This window comes from Platichthys flesus, chromosome 23 (assembly GCF_949316205.1).
Source record: "Platichthys flesus chromosome 23, fPlaFle2.1, whole genome shotgun sequence".
NCBI classification, from domain to species: domain Eukaryota; kingdom Metazoa; phylum Chordata; class Actinopteri; order Pleuronectiformes; family Pleuronectidae; genus Platichthys; species Platichthys flesus.
The window spans coordinates 14465921-14481439 of NC_084967.1; the positions used below are offsets into that span (position 1 = coordinate 14465921).

At 48.1% G+C, this 15519-nt stretch overlaps 1 protein-coding gene across 5 annotated transcripts in view; it reads left to right on the forward strand.

The window, feature by feature from the left end:
- The first annotated feature begins 1354 nt into the window (after positions 1–1354).
- ppfia2 (PTPRF interacting protein alpha 2) overlaps positions 1355–15519 on the forward strand; it is a 29277-nt gene continuing 15112 nt past the window's right edge. For all 5 annotated transcript variants that reach the window (XM_062383170.1, XM_062383172.1, XM_062383173.1 and 2 more), the window contains exons 1-14: positions 1355–1456; positions 2521–2685; positions 3544–3618; positions 5598–5708; positions 7624–7845; positions 8771–8917; positions 10660–10794; positions 11521–11604; positions 12379–12510; positions 12604–12666; positions 13027–13118; positions 13215–13347; positions 13904–14121; positions 15061–15301. In XM_062383170.1, the coding sequence (XP_062239154.1) occupies positions 2575–2685; positions 3544–3618; positions 5598–5708; positions 7624–7845; positions 8771–8917; positions 10660–10794; positions 11521–11604; positions 12379–12510; positions 12604–12666; positions 13027–13118; positions 13215–13347; positions 13904–14121; positions 15061–15301 (1764 nt within the window). In that variant the 5' untranslated portion in view covers positions 1355–1456; positions 2521–2574. The remainder of the gene's footprint in view (positions 1457–2520; positions 2686–3543; positions 3619–5597; positions 5709–7623; positions 7846–8770; positions 8918–10659; positions 10795–11520; positions 11605–12378; positions 12511–12603; positions 12667–13026; positions 13119–13214; positions 13348–13903; positions 14122–15060; positions 15302–15519) is intronic.

Here is a 15519-nt window from a genome sequence, read left to right on the forward strand (position 1 = left end):
CAGAGGTGACGGGGACAAAGGTTTGAAGTGGTCCTGAGTGACGTCCTGTCTCTCGTCCTCTGTTGTTTGTTTACCACAGCGTTGTCAACATATAGCTCAAAATCCCCCGAGTGGATTTGAAACGTGCGTCTCGCTGCTGGTGCTTCTCGGGCTGGAGTTCAGGGGCTTGTGTGTCTGCAGCAGCAGCGTGATCAGCCTCTAATTGGTGTGTGAATGTAGCTCAGGCGTATTTAAACCTTTTTGTTCGTATCCATCTGCAGAAAGATGGAGTGAGACGGAGGGAGAGGTTTGGCAGAAGAGAGCAAGGGGCTGATTCAGACGAAGTTTCAGTCACAGGCGTTTTGGTTTCTCTGAATTCCAGCTTCCCAGTATGTGAACTCTCTGACCTATGAGGTGCTACAGCTTCATCTCAGTTTGTGTTGCTTTCAATTTCTGTCCAAAAAGCTGTTTTAAAGCAGAAACATGTCAAATCCTTTGGGTGCAGACCATGGATGTTATATAAAGATGGATGACAGGTCTCCACTTCCTCCTGTTGTAGAATAATGAAGCTATAGTGCTCTATATAGAGAATTCACCATTTTTCCGATGTAGTGCACTTATCGTTTCCCACAAGGCATCGTGGGAAGTAGCGTACAACAGCCCGACCTGTCGCAAGATAATTATTCAATAATATTTTTTTGCCTTAAAGTATTAATGCAACTGTCAAATAAATTTACTGTGGGATTTTTCCACCTGCTGACCTTCTCCTCTTCTCTTCCTCATTCTACATCCTCTGCTCCTTCACATTCTCTTATTATCATTCTTCTCATTCCTCTTCTTCTTCTCTTGTCATCCAACGTCTGCTTCTCCTCCTTATCCCCCCCCCTGTGTCCCTCCTCTTCTCCTCCTCTGCCACATTACATGTCTCAACCTCTTATTTTCTCCATCTCTCCGAGCTTCCCCGAATTTACCAAACAGAGTTAACCTCAGGACTGTGAGCTTACATCCGTCTCTGTGGAATGTTTGTGCGACTGAAACCAGACGCGGCCTCGACACCTGCTGCTCCTCAGCTGTCGCTCACCGTGTCGTGCTCAGTTTGTCGTACGACTGCACAGGCGGCACAGCAGGCCTCTGTGGTCCCGCCGCTCGGCACCGTGGGTTTAAATCCCACTTCACCTGCACCAGTGCATCGAGCCAATCCTCTTTATCAAGAACAGTTTGTACATGTTGTTGTTGTTGTTGTATTTTTACTTCCCAGCAAACGTCTGCCGAGCTCGGCTGTTTTTTGAAGTATTGCGTCACTACACAATGCAGTGCTGCTGCAGAGTGTGATGCTGACCCTCTCTCCTCCCTTGTGTGTGTTGTTGTTGTGCAGGAGTTTGCGGCGCTGACCAAGGAGCTGAACGCCTGCAGGGAGAACCTGCTGGAGAAGGAGGAGGAGATCTCTGAGCTCAAGGCGGAGAGGAACAACACCCGGGTGAGGACGACATTTCACTAAACCCTCTATGCTCATCCAGTCTAACTTCTGCCACTGAAACAGAGTTTATCTCCAATGTTCAGCCAGGAAACTTGAAATAAGAAAAATTCAAGGTAAGGATGATGCTGGATTATTCCAAATGCATCCTCCACGGCAAACTTGGGCAAACTTTCCCAACTTGCTCCAAATTCTCTATGTCAGCTGCTGTGTACAAATTAAACCCCTGAAAAACCTGCTGCGCTCTGTGATAGACGGCGTCCAGAGGAAGCTTAAGCTATCTGGTGGGTTCCGGGTTCTTCCGGCTGCAGAAGCTCCGGAGCAGCCATGCAGCACAGTGTGCTTCCGATGCCCAGACACAACTCATTAGCTCCCCACATTCGGTCTCCCCACTTGTTCCACAGCTTCACGTGGACGCCTGCAAAACAGTGAGACGTCCAAACTCTGCTCTGCGTCCACTTCACAGCGTCTCCGGCAACTGGAGACATTAGTGGATCAGCTTCATTTCTTGGGGCTGATGTCCCGTATCTTCAATGACAAGTATTTATTTTCCTTTCCGAAGCAGCAAGCAGACTCTGCTGTTCTGCTGTGAACAGATAAGAGCCTCTGCCCCCCCCCCCCCCCCCTGCACCGTCTCTCTCTGGGTGTGGAGGCAGGAGGAGGAGGAGAGGGAGGTGCAAAGAAACAGGGACAGAGTCATTCTCACTGTCTCACTTTATTATCACCTCCAATCCTCAGAAGGGCAATTACCAGGCAAACTTTAATTAAGCTCGGTTCTGGTGTCTGGAAGGTTTTAATGAATGTTGGAAGGCATGTGTGGGCAGTGAGCCGACTGAGGAGCTGAGGTAACTATACTGGTAGTTGGGGACAAGGACATGGACTGAATATGAAGATGGACGACAACACTGCAGCCAAAGCCTCTTCACTGCCCCCTGGGGGCTGGCTGCAGGAGAGATCATCGACCCGAACTCCTCCCTGTTCGTGGACGGGTTGTGGAACAAAATAAAAAGTCAAACCAGGCCATGATGTTATGATGATGATGTTGACAGTGATCTCTGTGTCCTCAGCTCCTGCTGGAACATCTGGAGTGTCTGGTGTCCAGACACGAGCGGTCGCTGCGCATGACGGTGGTCAAGCGTCAGGCTCAGTCGCCCTCGGGAGTCTCCAGCGAGGTCGAGGTCCTCAAAGCTCTCAAGTCCCTGTTTGAACACCACAAAGCCCTCGATGAGAAGGTGAGTAGCATCCAGTCTGAGGGCTAAGAGCTAAAACCAAGTGTTTCAGACAGAGGCTGAACAGAGGAGCTGCAGCAATGGACAGTCTGAGGAGAGTGATGTGTTTCCTGAACATAAGATAAATCATGTTAACTTTTCCAAGTAACAGCACACATAGAAGTCTCAATATGTCTCTTGAGTTATTGATGGATTGACCAGCTTATCCTAAACGTGAAAGACATTGGCACTGCAGCGTCCTCCTGGTATCACTCGATGGTTTGAGCCTCCACTGGTCCCCACCATCATTTCACCTGCCTCCTACCAGCTTACACATGTATGACCTCTGTCCCCCGGGCGTTATCACCGCCGCTCCTGTTCTCCATTGAGCCGCTCCCGTTAATAACCATCATGGCCACAGCCTCTCCACTGGCGAGGGACTGAAAGCTGTCCCATGGAGGTGGGGGTCCCATCGCACCCCCAGACCCACGGCTAACTTCTAATCCGGCTAACAACAGCGATGGTGCACGGTCGCCATGCGGTGCAAGTAAATGCTCGATCGCAGCAGCAGTGACCAAACATGATCTGAGTTCACAGGCGACGAGCGAAGGAGGAGGGGAGGAAGAGGAGGAGGGGAATCTCCTCCCAGCAACTGGTGCTTTAAAAGCAATACCAGCTTCATGTCGCTGCTTTGGGAGCAGACACTCTTTCCTTTTTCTTTCTTTTCTCTCTGCTCTGTTCATCCCTGACGGCCCAGACTGAGAATTTAAACTGTGAGAAAAGGAGCTGTGTCACCAACCTGAGAGCAAAATACAGAACATGTGGAGAACACAGATTTACAAGCAGCTGCTGATGTGTGTCTGTGTTTGTTCTGGGTTTCAGGTCAGGGAGAGACTACGGGTGTCACTGGAGAGGGTGTCCGTCTTGGAGGAGGAGCTTACAGCAAACAATCAGGAGGTAAGAATCACCACAAGATAACAAACGTTATAATAGAGTTCAATCGTTAGATTTGGACAGCGGCTGTTCTAAAGATAAAAAGGAGAATAAGACTCCGATGTGCCAGAGCTGCTGTCACTCTGCAGACGGGGTGAGAAGAAGCCCTCAGGCTGGTGCTTCACAGCCGGTCAGACACTCAGGCCCACACTGAAGGTCTGAGAGAAGAGGGGCAGAGGAGGGACGAAGGGGGGGGGGGGGGAGCGGTGGGGAGCTGAGTGGACGGACAGGTAGTGAGGAGCTTTAAGATCTGTGAGAGAGAGAGAGAGAGAGAGAGAAAGAACAGTTTTTTAAAAGAAAGGTGACAGACATCTGGCTCCTTAAAGCTCCTCTTCTCCTCCCTGACAAACATCTGTGACACTTTGAAGACCAGGTCAGAAAGACATGGCTGCACATGTGCACGGCCGGGGCTCCTAAACGGTTAACACGCCTCACACGTGTCAGGGCGGGCGAGTGGATGAGTGATTAGAGGGAAGGAGGTGGAATAGAAATGTCCACACCTCGGAGGCTCCTGGGAGCCGGGAGCTGCTGCGAGCCGGGGAACCGGTAATTGATTTGGAACGGAGCACTGGTACCAGTCCCTCTCTGGCTGCCGGGGGGGTAGAGACAACAGCAAAGAGCCTGATGAAACCGACGACCTTTGACCTGCTGCAGTCAGAAGTGTTTACAAGAAACTGAATGTGTCGGAAACTCTCTGACTGTTTTATTTATAGAGGATAATGAATATTAATCCACATTTTGAGCAGATTATACTCTAAAGCTGATGATTTGGTCAAAAATAATATCAGGATAAGAGTTTTAATCTCAGTCGATATCATGTGTGTGTGTTTGTGTGTGTGTATCTATAAAGCGCATGATCGATCACAATTTAAACGTGGTGCACCGGCCTCCTGCACGTCCACAGCTCTCACCTTGACAACATCCATCTTTGGAACCCCCCCCCCCCCCTTCTGTCCATCCCTCCTCCATCCCTCCTCAACATTCAGCCCATCCCTCCCTCCTCCTTCATCACAGAGGTGCTGAGGAGAGATAAGTAGATCCTGATGCATGCGTCCTGTCCGGTCCTTTCTCGAGGAAAATCATTGACATGAGAGGCGGTGGTCTAGTGGCAGAAACTTGGACTATGGGCAGAGAAGCTCTCTGGTTCGTCTCTGGTTCAACTCCACGGAGAAACAGCAAAAAGACGAACCTGGATTGATCTGTCCAAAAATCTAAGAGGATTCTCCCTACCCTGTCTAGTGCCCCTGAGCAAGGCACCTTACTCCCCAACATCTGCTCCCCGAGCGCTGTAGATGGTCACTCACTGCTCTGTGTGTTCTGCACCAGATGGATCAAAAGCAGAGGTGACATTTACCTACCTGCATGAGTGTGCCTTTGCATATCTGTGCATGTGTTTGGGTCCCCCCCCCCCCCCCCACTGGTTTACAAGTACATGTGTCAGCCCAGTCCCGGAGGCATTACCTGTCTTTCTCTACCCCGTCGCGAGGAGAGTGATAATCACACAGTGTCAAGACGAGAAGTTAATTACTGTTGTCGTCCGTCAGAACTGGGACAGGAGTATGACGCCACGAGACTCGAGGTCCAGAGGACGTGATGATTATAGTGATCGTGTCGCTGCTCACATGTTTCCATGTTAAGATTCCTAAAGAGGTGCTCACTCGTTTTCTACAAGAAGGAAACGAGTTGAATATGAGTTCATAGCTGAGGGCGGATGTGTTTATCATGTGTTGATGCTTTTGAGCTCATTTTTAAGGAGGTTTGGAGAATGGTGCACAGCAGGAAAGAGCAGGAATCAAGATGAAATGATAAGATGCGAATAAAATATGCAATGTAATCAAAATTTCATAACTGATCAACGACTTTAAAGCTCAGGAAACTGGAGAAAGTCCAGTTTCCTGAGCTTTGAGTTCTCACCTCGCTGCACTTTCCCCCCCGTCCTGCAGATTGTGGCCTTACGGGAACAGAATGCTCACATCCAGAGGAAGGTGGCGTCTGGGGATGGAGCAGACGACCTCCTGGACGGAAGTGACGCCCAGCAGAAAGTCCACAGCAAGGTGAGCAACTGAGATCGAAGAGGAAGAGGAAGAGGAAGAGCATTACACATGATTCACATGCCTTTTCTACCCTGATCTCAAACATTCAGCATCAGAGGTCGTTGTTTCGTCTCCATCGCTGGCTTCTATTGTGATACGTGTACAGTATTCCCCCCCCGCTGCTGTAATCATCAGCACAAACACACTTGTTATTCAAACAACACAACATTTATTGACAGGTTTTGATGACACACATTTAGCTCTGTGGGACTCCTGAGGGGGAGGAGGGCGCTCTCGCTGTGACCTCGGCTCCTCTTCTCATGCAGGAGCACGCGTGGATCTGCATAGCTGAATACAAATCCCCCCCCCCCACACACCCTTTTTGATTATTAATTTAAAGTCGTGGGGGGGGGGGGGGGTCACAGCAGCCACGTTCCCTTACATGATGCGATGCTGTTTCGATATCAGGCAAACATGCAACCCCCTGAGCCCGTCTCACAGAGGAGACCTGTGTGGAGATGAGAAGATGAAACGTGTGCGTCCAGACTCTGACGAGGAGTCGGCCATCGTTTGCTCGGGTGTGTGAAGATAAAACGAGGAGAATGTTTGCGTTGGAAGTTTGCAGAGAGAAAATTGAGCTCATGCTTAAACTGCTGCGGTGAGTATTTCCTCCGGTGAGCGGACTGACAGCCCTGTAACCTTGTCGCCAGACGGCAGGGCTCAGTTATTCAATGTCACCGCAGTCAGACGTGGGCCGGGGGGAGCGGAGTGACAGAGCTGATGTGCAGAACGCCCCCCCCCCCCCCACCCCCCCACCCCCCACCCCCCACCCCATCACCGGGAGGCTGATGTGACAGGTGGGAAGGGTCAGCGCGAGGGGGGGGGAGGAGTCAGCTCCTGAAGTGCATGTTGACCCGAGGAGCTCACAGACCCTCAGCACAGACCTGGATCTCCCTGATAAGCAGCTGATGCCGACTGACACATGAGGCTCGGTGCTGCTGCCACTTTCATTTTTCATATCGTGGATTAGACTCATTGCCTCTCACTCGCCCTATGAATTAATTTACTCTGGACCTGAGTTACTTTCTACTCTCGTCAAGGATGTGATGTGTCTACTGAACAGATTTCCATGAAACGTAGTGGAAGGGAAGAATTCTTTCTGTCTTGGATTATGGATATTAATAAAATTGAGGCAACTGTGTTTATTTATTCTAAAGTTGTTTTCTGTTTTCTGACGTTGTACTCGACCCTGTGTGATTTGAGTCTCTCTGTCCCCCCTTCCCCCCCCTCCCCTCAATAATCTACCTCATGCAGAGTGAACCCAGCACAACCTCATCATATCACTAATGTGAGCGTCCAAGCAATTTCTCCCAAAAAAATCTAAGCAGAGAAAAGAACCGAAGCCTCGAGCGGCTGAACCCTGAATCTCAGAAGGACAAATTTCTTCTCAAGTGGGAGCGGGACCTGATTTGTCAAAGCCCACTTCAGAAACCAGTGCATGATGGGAAATCAGAAGATCGTTTTTCCATCTGGTTCAGTTTTTTAATCTGGATAACGTATAAACATTTTTACTGATTTCACAGAACGTCTTTTCCTGGAAGTGGATTTGTTTAATCTTTAGTGCCTGTGAGGTTGAAACCCCGGTATTGGAAGACACATGCTTTCTTTATTTGATTTTTATTTAAACTCTGAAGTGACCTACATCAAATGCTGCTCAGTTTTTATGAGTTTACAAAACACTAAACGACAACAAGACAATAATCCATGAAATTTAAGATCCACTAATTCTAGACAATAACACAAACCTGAATTTATATACATGATTTCAGTCTTCTTTGATTTTCTTGACTCCTTTATACTTTCTTCCTTAGATTCAGATAAGAGAGCGTTGATTGCCCTTAATTAGTCTTTGCTTTCTCTCCCCCCCCCCCCCCAGCGCCTGTCCAACGGCGCCCTGGAGTCGGCCCACGAGGCGAGTCAGGTGGTGGAGCTGCAGGACCTGCTGGAGAAGCAGAACTACGAGCTGGCCCAGATGAAGGAGCGCATGTCCTCGCTCTCCTCGCGGGTCTCCGAGGTGGAGCAGGAGCTGGAGACCGCCCGCAAGGACCTCATCAAGTCGGAGGAGATGAACATCAAGTACCAGAGGGACATCAAAGAGGTTACACAACACACACAACCTCGCTCAAACACACACTTTCACATATTTGCAAAGGGAAAAACAGTCGCAAGGGACACATCAAAGAAAGCGGCGGCTTAAAAAAAGCTTCTATTAGCATCCGACACTCACAATCTCCCTCCCTCTGTGTCTCTATGAGTCTCACACACACATACACACACTAACACACACAAACACACACACACACAATTTAATGCAAATCAATGCAAACTGCTTTATTTGAGTACAAATAAATAGATGTATAGATTCTTTATGGTGAAACAATCAAACACAAGCAGGTGCATGTTATGAATAAACTATATATACATATAAGCAGGTAACCAGCCGGCTGGAAGCCACTTTCACAGACAAATATGAATGTTTGTGTGTTAAACTGGAAATAACGAGCAATCATGAGCCCACTCAATACTTGTATATGTGAGGTGAATGCCTCTGAAGTGGACTGTACACAAAAACAAGCTCTGAGCTGAGATCAGTATTGATTGCTAACGGGCCGGAGCAGTGATTGTGGGGCTGGAGAACGTGGTCTCATCAGAGCGGCTGCATGTTATTACAGCTGCTCTGTATTCAGCTCTCTGCAGGTTACTCGTGTGCGTGTGTGTAATGTTGTTCTGTGGTTTTTTATTTGTGGATCGGCTGTCCGCTAACTTGAATGTCAATGGTTCGATCCCCGTCTTCTTAAGTCCCGGGCAAAACACCGAACTGTGACAAACAGTGTAAAGTGCTTTGAGATTTTGCTAACATTATAAAAACTCTATCTAAAAAGATCTGTGACCAAAAAGAGCTGAAATTCAAGACGAAGCTTAGATTACAAATATTGAAGATCACTCTCATGCTTGGTGTGTTTTGCTGAACCTGAGATGTTCTCACATTGCTTGTTTGTGTCCGTGTGCATGTGTGTGTGCAGGCCATGTGTCAAAAGGAAGACATGGAGGAGCGGATCGTCACGCTGGAGAAACGCTACCTGAGCGCCCAGCGGGAGTCGACCTCGGTGCACGACATCAACGACAAACTGGAGAACGAGCTGGCCAACAAGGAGGCGTTCCTCAGACAGGTCGGTAATGGGTCTGACCGGTTCGGCAGAATCTGCGTTTCTTGTTTCCAGGATTTGGGATCTTGGGCCAAACGTTCTCCATCAGTTCAACTGGATCCAGGAGAATGAAGCCTGCGTGCAGCCGGTTGTGTCGGAGCTGCTCCACGGAGAGAAGCTCTTGACATTGTGTCAGTTAATGTCGGAGGAAATTACTGCCGGGGAAGGAACTCTGAGGAGTTCACCCTGTTTACTCTGAGCAGATGCATTCGGCTCGGTCCCGTCCTCGTAATTGATGTAACGCTGAATGATCCGATCAAACCATGGAGCAGATTCATTCTCCTTTTGAAGATAGATAAATTGCCCGGCCATACAAAGCTGAGTGACGTTTTCATGAGCACCGAGCTCGAGCACCAGCTGAGCCCTGGAGGGAGAGGAAAGAATTTCACATTAACGTGAGCAGAAGAAGTCGGAGACACCACGAGACGCAGGAGCAAAGGAAGTAGCCACCGAGCAACGATCCCCTAAAGGACACATGTGATGTTTATTCAGTTTTGTTTCCTGTAGTTTGTCATGTAGGTTTGTTTGTGTGTGTAAAAGTTCTGCAAAGTTCAAAGTTCAAAGTCGAGAAGAAGAAGAAGAAGAAGGTTAGTCAGACTCTGAGAGTAGAAGAAGTAGATCCAGTAGGAGGCAGTAATGCACCTTGTCGCTGGTTCCAACTCAAACTGAACAAAGAAGAAGAACAAAGTGTTTCAGACAGAGGCTGAAAAGAGGAGCTGCAGCAGTGGACAGTTTGAGGAAAGTGTCAAGTAATAACACAAATCCACATTATGAACCTGGAATTTGTCTCCTTGGCACCAACTTGTCCACTTGTTGCTCGGACACATCCAGCTTAGAGCAAAGAGCAAAGATAAGTTCATGACCTCTCGAGATCAGGAATTAAACACGTCCAGAAATCACATCTGAAGACGTTGGACTCCTGCCACCACACAAAGCACTCTTCCTCACTGATGTTTGAGGATGAGTAGTTCGGCGGCTGGAGGCTACAGATGAAAGAACGCGGACAGGAGGGCAGCTTGTGGAGGATGGTGCAACAAATACACTCTGTCCTGCTTCAAACAACAAAATATAAGTGACACACAACACGACACAGCTCCAGCCCTCTCCGGTCTAATCGCCGGAGACTGAGCAGCCAGGCCCCGGTGCTTTCAGGGGCATTTTGATTTCCCTCTTAATGGCAAGTGCTGTTTCTGAATGTGAAAATCAGGCCGATCGTTGTTATCCGCTGAGCAAAAGTTGCCTCCGTCATTCTTGGCGAGTGCAGAGCTGCTGCTATTCTCACTGTCACGCTGCTATTTCCAAAGACGGGTCGAGGCAAACTGCCAACGGCCGCTTTCTCCTGCTGGAGACGGAAATCTGTGGTTCTGTTTCCCACCGGGAGACTTCGGCAGGAAAAGAGAGTGAAGAGGTTCACAGTGAAAGTGAATGCTGTATCTTTACACCAGCTCCACTGACTCGTTTGAGAACCAGACCTTTATTTGTAGAAGTACATTTTTAATCTGCTACACAACTTCTTCTCCCGTCATTTTGATTAATGCACATTTTCGGAGCTTGTTTACATCCTATAAGACAAACTGTGATTTCTGAATATGGGCTGGAGAAATGAAACTCGATTCATATGGACACAGCTTTCTAGTTAGTGAGTTTACTGTGACACCTCTTCACTGCTCCGTCACATCCCTCCTTCTGATGTTGCCTCTGTGCAGATGGAGGAGAAGAACCGGCAGCTCCAGGAGAGGTTGGAGCTGGCCGAACAGAAGCTCCAGCAGACCATGAGGAAGGCCGAGACGCTGCCGGAGGTCGAGGCCGAACTGGCCCAGCGGATAGCGGCCCTCACAAAGGTAGGAAGATAAAAACACACACACGCACATATATCAACACACGTGATGTTGCCACATTCTGACACTTGCCCTCGTCTCTAGATTTGTTGTGTGTGCACATGGTGTGTTGTGTCATGACGTTTCAACGTGTCCCTCTCCTCTTCCTCGGCCACCTAGTCCGACTCCAGCTCCTCTTCCTCCCCCGATGATTATCACTTTGTTATGGAAGCTAAACTCCAAGACATGAACTCCATTCTTAGGAAGGTAGACCCACAGGGCATCACAGCTACTGCCGACTCCTGCAGGGAGCAGAGTCCATTCATCCATGGAGTGTTGTGTGGCGAGCGTGTTTACTGGGACTCTGCTCTGGCTGTTCTACCAGCATAGGACAGCTGCATGGCTCTTCTGGCTGGAGCTCATACTTGGCAGTGCTGGAGCGGCTCTCCTCCTCCTCCATTCTGTCCTTTGGTGGCCTCGTTCTCCATCTTTCCTCTCGTCACTCTTTGTTTCAACCAGCTCTCTCTCTCCGTCTCTCTCTCTCTCTCCGTCTCTCTCTCTCTCTCCAGTTATGCTTGAAACAGTAGATCTCCATCTTTGAGTTTGGGGTAGAGGCTTTGGCTGGTGTCGTTGCCACTGCTTTGTATTGTTGTTGTTGTTTTTATGTTGTTGTCGCCCTCTGGGCCGTCACAAACAAGGCAGATCATCGTACCCTCTCTCTGTTCTGTCTATGCTGTGATCCGTGTGTAGGCGGAGGAGCGTCACGGGAGCATCGAGGAGCGCATGAGGCACTTGGAGTGCCAGCTGGAGGAGAAGAACCAGGAGCTGCTGAGGGTGAGTCACTGCGGAGGCGTCGTGCCAGCCACCGTTAACCAGGCGGCCGCTCGGGTGATGAGCGTGACAGCTTGAGGCAACTTTGACATGATGACACGGCCACACCGATTATACTGCACCAAATCATTTCTCTGTCACGCTCTGCTGATAGAACGGTTTCACGTGTTCGTGGTCACGTTTTACAGAGATAAACACAGTTTTCACAAACATAGCGTGTAAATAAAGATGGACGACTTCTTTCTTGCTATTCAAAAATAAGTCTTCTGGGTTTCTGATGTAATTTGGAGTCTCAGCTGTCAATCATGATGTTTCAAACCATTTTTAAAGATGCAAGTAACTATTTAAAATGAGCATTTGAACAAACATCAGTGGGATAAGAATAACACACAGAAAAGTCTTTGAGACAATTGTATTTGCAGTGAAATTTGACTTTTTAGTTTGCTCAATGTCCAACCCACTAACATGGAGGAGGCAGGGTTCATGACCTCTACTGCAACCAGCCACCAGGGGGAGATCAACATTATTCAGTCTTTTAAAGCAGCGGTGGGAGATACTGACGGGAATATAAATCTGAACATATGTTTTCTACTCAGTTCTTTTAGCCTTCCTCTGCTTTTTATGACATAATAATTTGTTTTCAATACTTCTAGCCATTTAAAAAATATTATACAACTAAAAATAAGTCTGTCCTGTTGTATTTGGCACAGCTAAGGGCTTAATTGTTGCTGCATAATCATAATAATCATGTTGAAATCTTTACATGTCTGGCTCCAGGCTCGACAGCGAGAGAAGATGAACGAGGAGCACAACAAGCGGCTGTCGGACACGGTGGACCGACTCCTCACCGAGTCCAACGAGCGTCTGCAGCTTCACCTCAAGGAGAGAATGGCCGCTCTGGAGGAGAAGGTTCAACATACAAACGAACATAGATCAGTTCTTTCATTGAAATGTCAGGGCTGGGTTTTCCTCACCTCTTCTTTCTCCTGCTGCTCCTCACAGAACGTGTTGATCCAGGACTCGGAAGGTTACAGGAAACAGTACGAGGACTCCATCCACGAAAAGGTAGGTTGATGTTCTCCTCATCGTTTCACACGAGGTCGCCTTGATTCAGGTTTTATTAACTGGGAAATAATGAGGTTGGTTGTTTGAGTCAGTTACATTTTTATAAACCTCCTGCTGAATATTCATAATCCTACTCTCGCACGGGGAGGGGGGTGGGGGTGGGGGGGTTAATGAGATGAATTTCATAAGCAGCAGAGAGAGAATCAGAGTGTCAGTTTCATCAATATGAATTTAATCAGGTCCACAAGCTCTGAGCCACGACACTGTTGACATGCACTAATGACTGCTGGCTGACGCACTGTAATCACACAAACACACACACACACACACACTGACATGTTGTTAACCTGTTATTTGCAGACGCATCTGGCAGAGGAGATTGAGAAACTGAGATCGGAGATCGACCAGTTCAGACTGAGGACTGGTTCCCTCACAGAACCCAGCCTGTCGAGGTACGGCTGTCAGCAAAATCCTCCTTTAGGATCTGAACCTGAATTTGACTCGAGATTCTGTGTCTCTCGCTCGTCTCTGTGTCTCTTGTCTCTCAGGTCTCATCTGGACACGTCCACCGAGCTTCGCTTCTCTATGGGATCTCTGGCCGAAACCCAGTCAGACCACTACCGCTCGGCCAAGGTCATCCGCCGGCCGAGGAGAGGTCGCATGGGTCTGCGTGAAACCAAGGTGAGGCGGCGCTGGTCCGTTGTGTCTGCCCCTCCATCGCTGTTCTTCTTCTACTACTCTTACTGGTTATACATGTTGGTGCAGCTCGTACAATTCACCTCGCGACCCTGAGGCTGTAAAGATTAAACTGCTGAGAGAAATGTTACTTGTGTGGTCAAATAATTAAACCTTGGTAAGGTTTCTAAAATCAGATTTAACATCTTGTCCTTTTCAGAATCAGAATGTTTTAAGCCCCTTTTAACTTTCAGTATATGAAGAGAATATATTGGAGGAGATAAATGTACCTGGCCTAATAATTCACTTTACAGATACAGAAATATGTAAAGTTACAGATGAGAAAACAGTAAAAACATGAAGTTAAAATGAAACATTATAAAATGATTAAAACAGATGAGAACTAGGAGAAAGCACAGCTGTAAAATGTGTATTTCAGAGAAATTTTAAAGGAGAATGTAAGAGTTCATAAAATTGTAATAATTTATATTACATAAACAGGATTCTACAGTTTATTTCTATTCTACGATCTTCATAGTTTGTCCTCGTTTGTCTTGTTCAGGCCAAATCTCTGGGCGAGCACGAGTGGCGCTCCCAGCAGCTCGGCGTTCTGGGCGGTCACCACTTCGAGAGCGACACCGAGATGTCGGACATCGACGACGACGACAGGGAAACGATGTTCAGCTCCATGGACCTGCTCTCGCCCGGCGGCCACTCCGACGCACAAACCCTGGCCATGATGCTGCAGGAGCAGCTGGACGCCATCAACAAGGAGATTCGGTATAAAGTTTAAAATATGAAAAATCTGCATCGCCAGACGTGATCTGCTTCCTTTGCTGATTGTGTTCCTGATCCATTTTGCTCCAAATCCACTTAGCACATGATGTGGTTTTAAGACCGCTGAGCTCTTTGGGATTCATGTTTCTGACATTGAGGTGTTACTATGTAGTATTATTACATCTTTGCAGTACTTCTACACCACATCCTTGGCTTCAAAATGTGTACTTCTACTATCAAATAACACTTATTAATGTCAGAGCATCCAGAAGCAGAAAGCAACCTGCAGCATTATGATCATATGTTCTAGACTTATTTATTCTCATTTCATTTTTCTTTAAGTCAATAAATAACATTTCTTATCAGTGAGCGAACACAGTTTCACTCTGAGTCTCTGGAAGTGCGATCTGCCTCTTGCTTGTTAAAGCTGTAATTATGCACTGCTACTTATTCATAACCTCGGGCACATTTTCCCTGAGTTCTTTATTTCTAAGGCTTCTTAATGTGTCGTTTGCTCTTCACTGATCTACAGAGACAAAGAGTCAGGAAGCTTTAATTCAGACCTGGTGGCAGATAGTGATCCTGCCGAGCTCTCTGCTAATAATGAGCCTGAACCCGCGGAAGGGTTAAAAACGAATGCCCTGACTTCCAGCCCCTCTGTGGACTTTAATTAGTTTGTCTCATTTACTGGAATTAGATGCAAATCTCCAGGAATCCACGTCCAAAGCCTCTTGTAGTTCAAACCCGGTCATGGTGTCACTGATCAGTCTAATCCAGGATGATGCACGGCTTAACACCACATCGCATCATTTATATTTCAGCCAGTAAAGATATTAACAATAATAACACACAAGGCAACAAACCCATCAGCAGCTTTTCACCACGTCTCCTCCTCCTCCTCCTCCTCCTCCTCCTCCTCCTCCTCCTCCTCCTCCTCCCCAGGCTGATCCAGGAGGAGAAGGAGTCCACGGAGCTGCGGGCGGAGGAGATCGAGAACCGCGTGGCCAGCGTCAGCCTGGAGGGGCTCAACCTGGCCCGAATGCACCACCACGGAGCCTCCATCACTGCCTCGGCCACCGCCTCCTCCCTGGCCTCCTCCTCCCCACCCAGCGGACACTCCACCCCCAAACTCGACCCCCGGAGTCCTGCTCGGGACATGGAGCGGATGGGGGTCATGACACTGGTGAGTTCTGACCGAATATCAGTTTCTTCTTCAGACCCATTTGGATTGTGGGGATTTAAGGAGCTACAGTATATATGCTATGAGCTCTTTATGAGCTTTTTGACGCCATGTTACACTATGACGTGAAGTTTGAGCTAAAAAACATCACAGTATAGGGTCGGAGAGTTCATCAGTAGATGTTTCATGGTCTTCCGTTCTCCTGTCTGAGGTTTACAGTT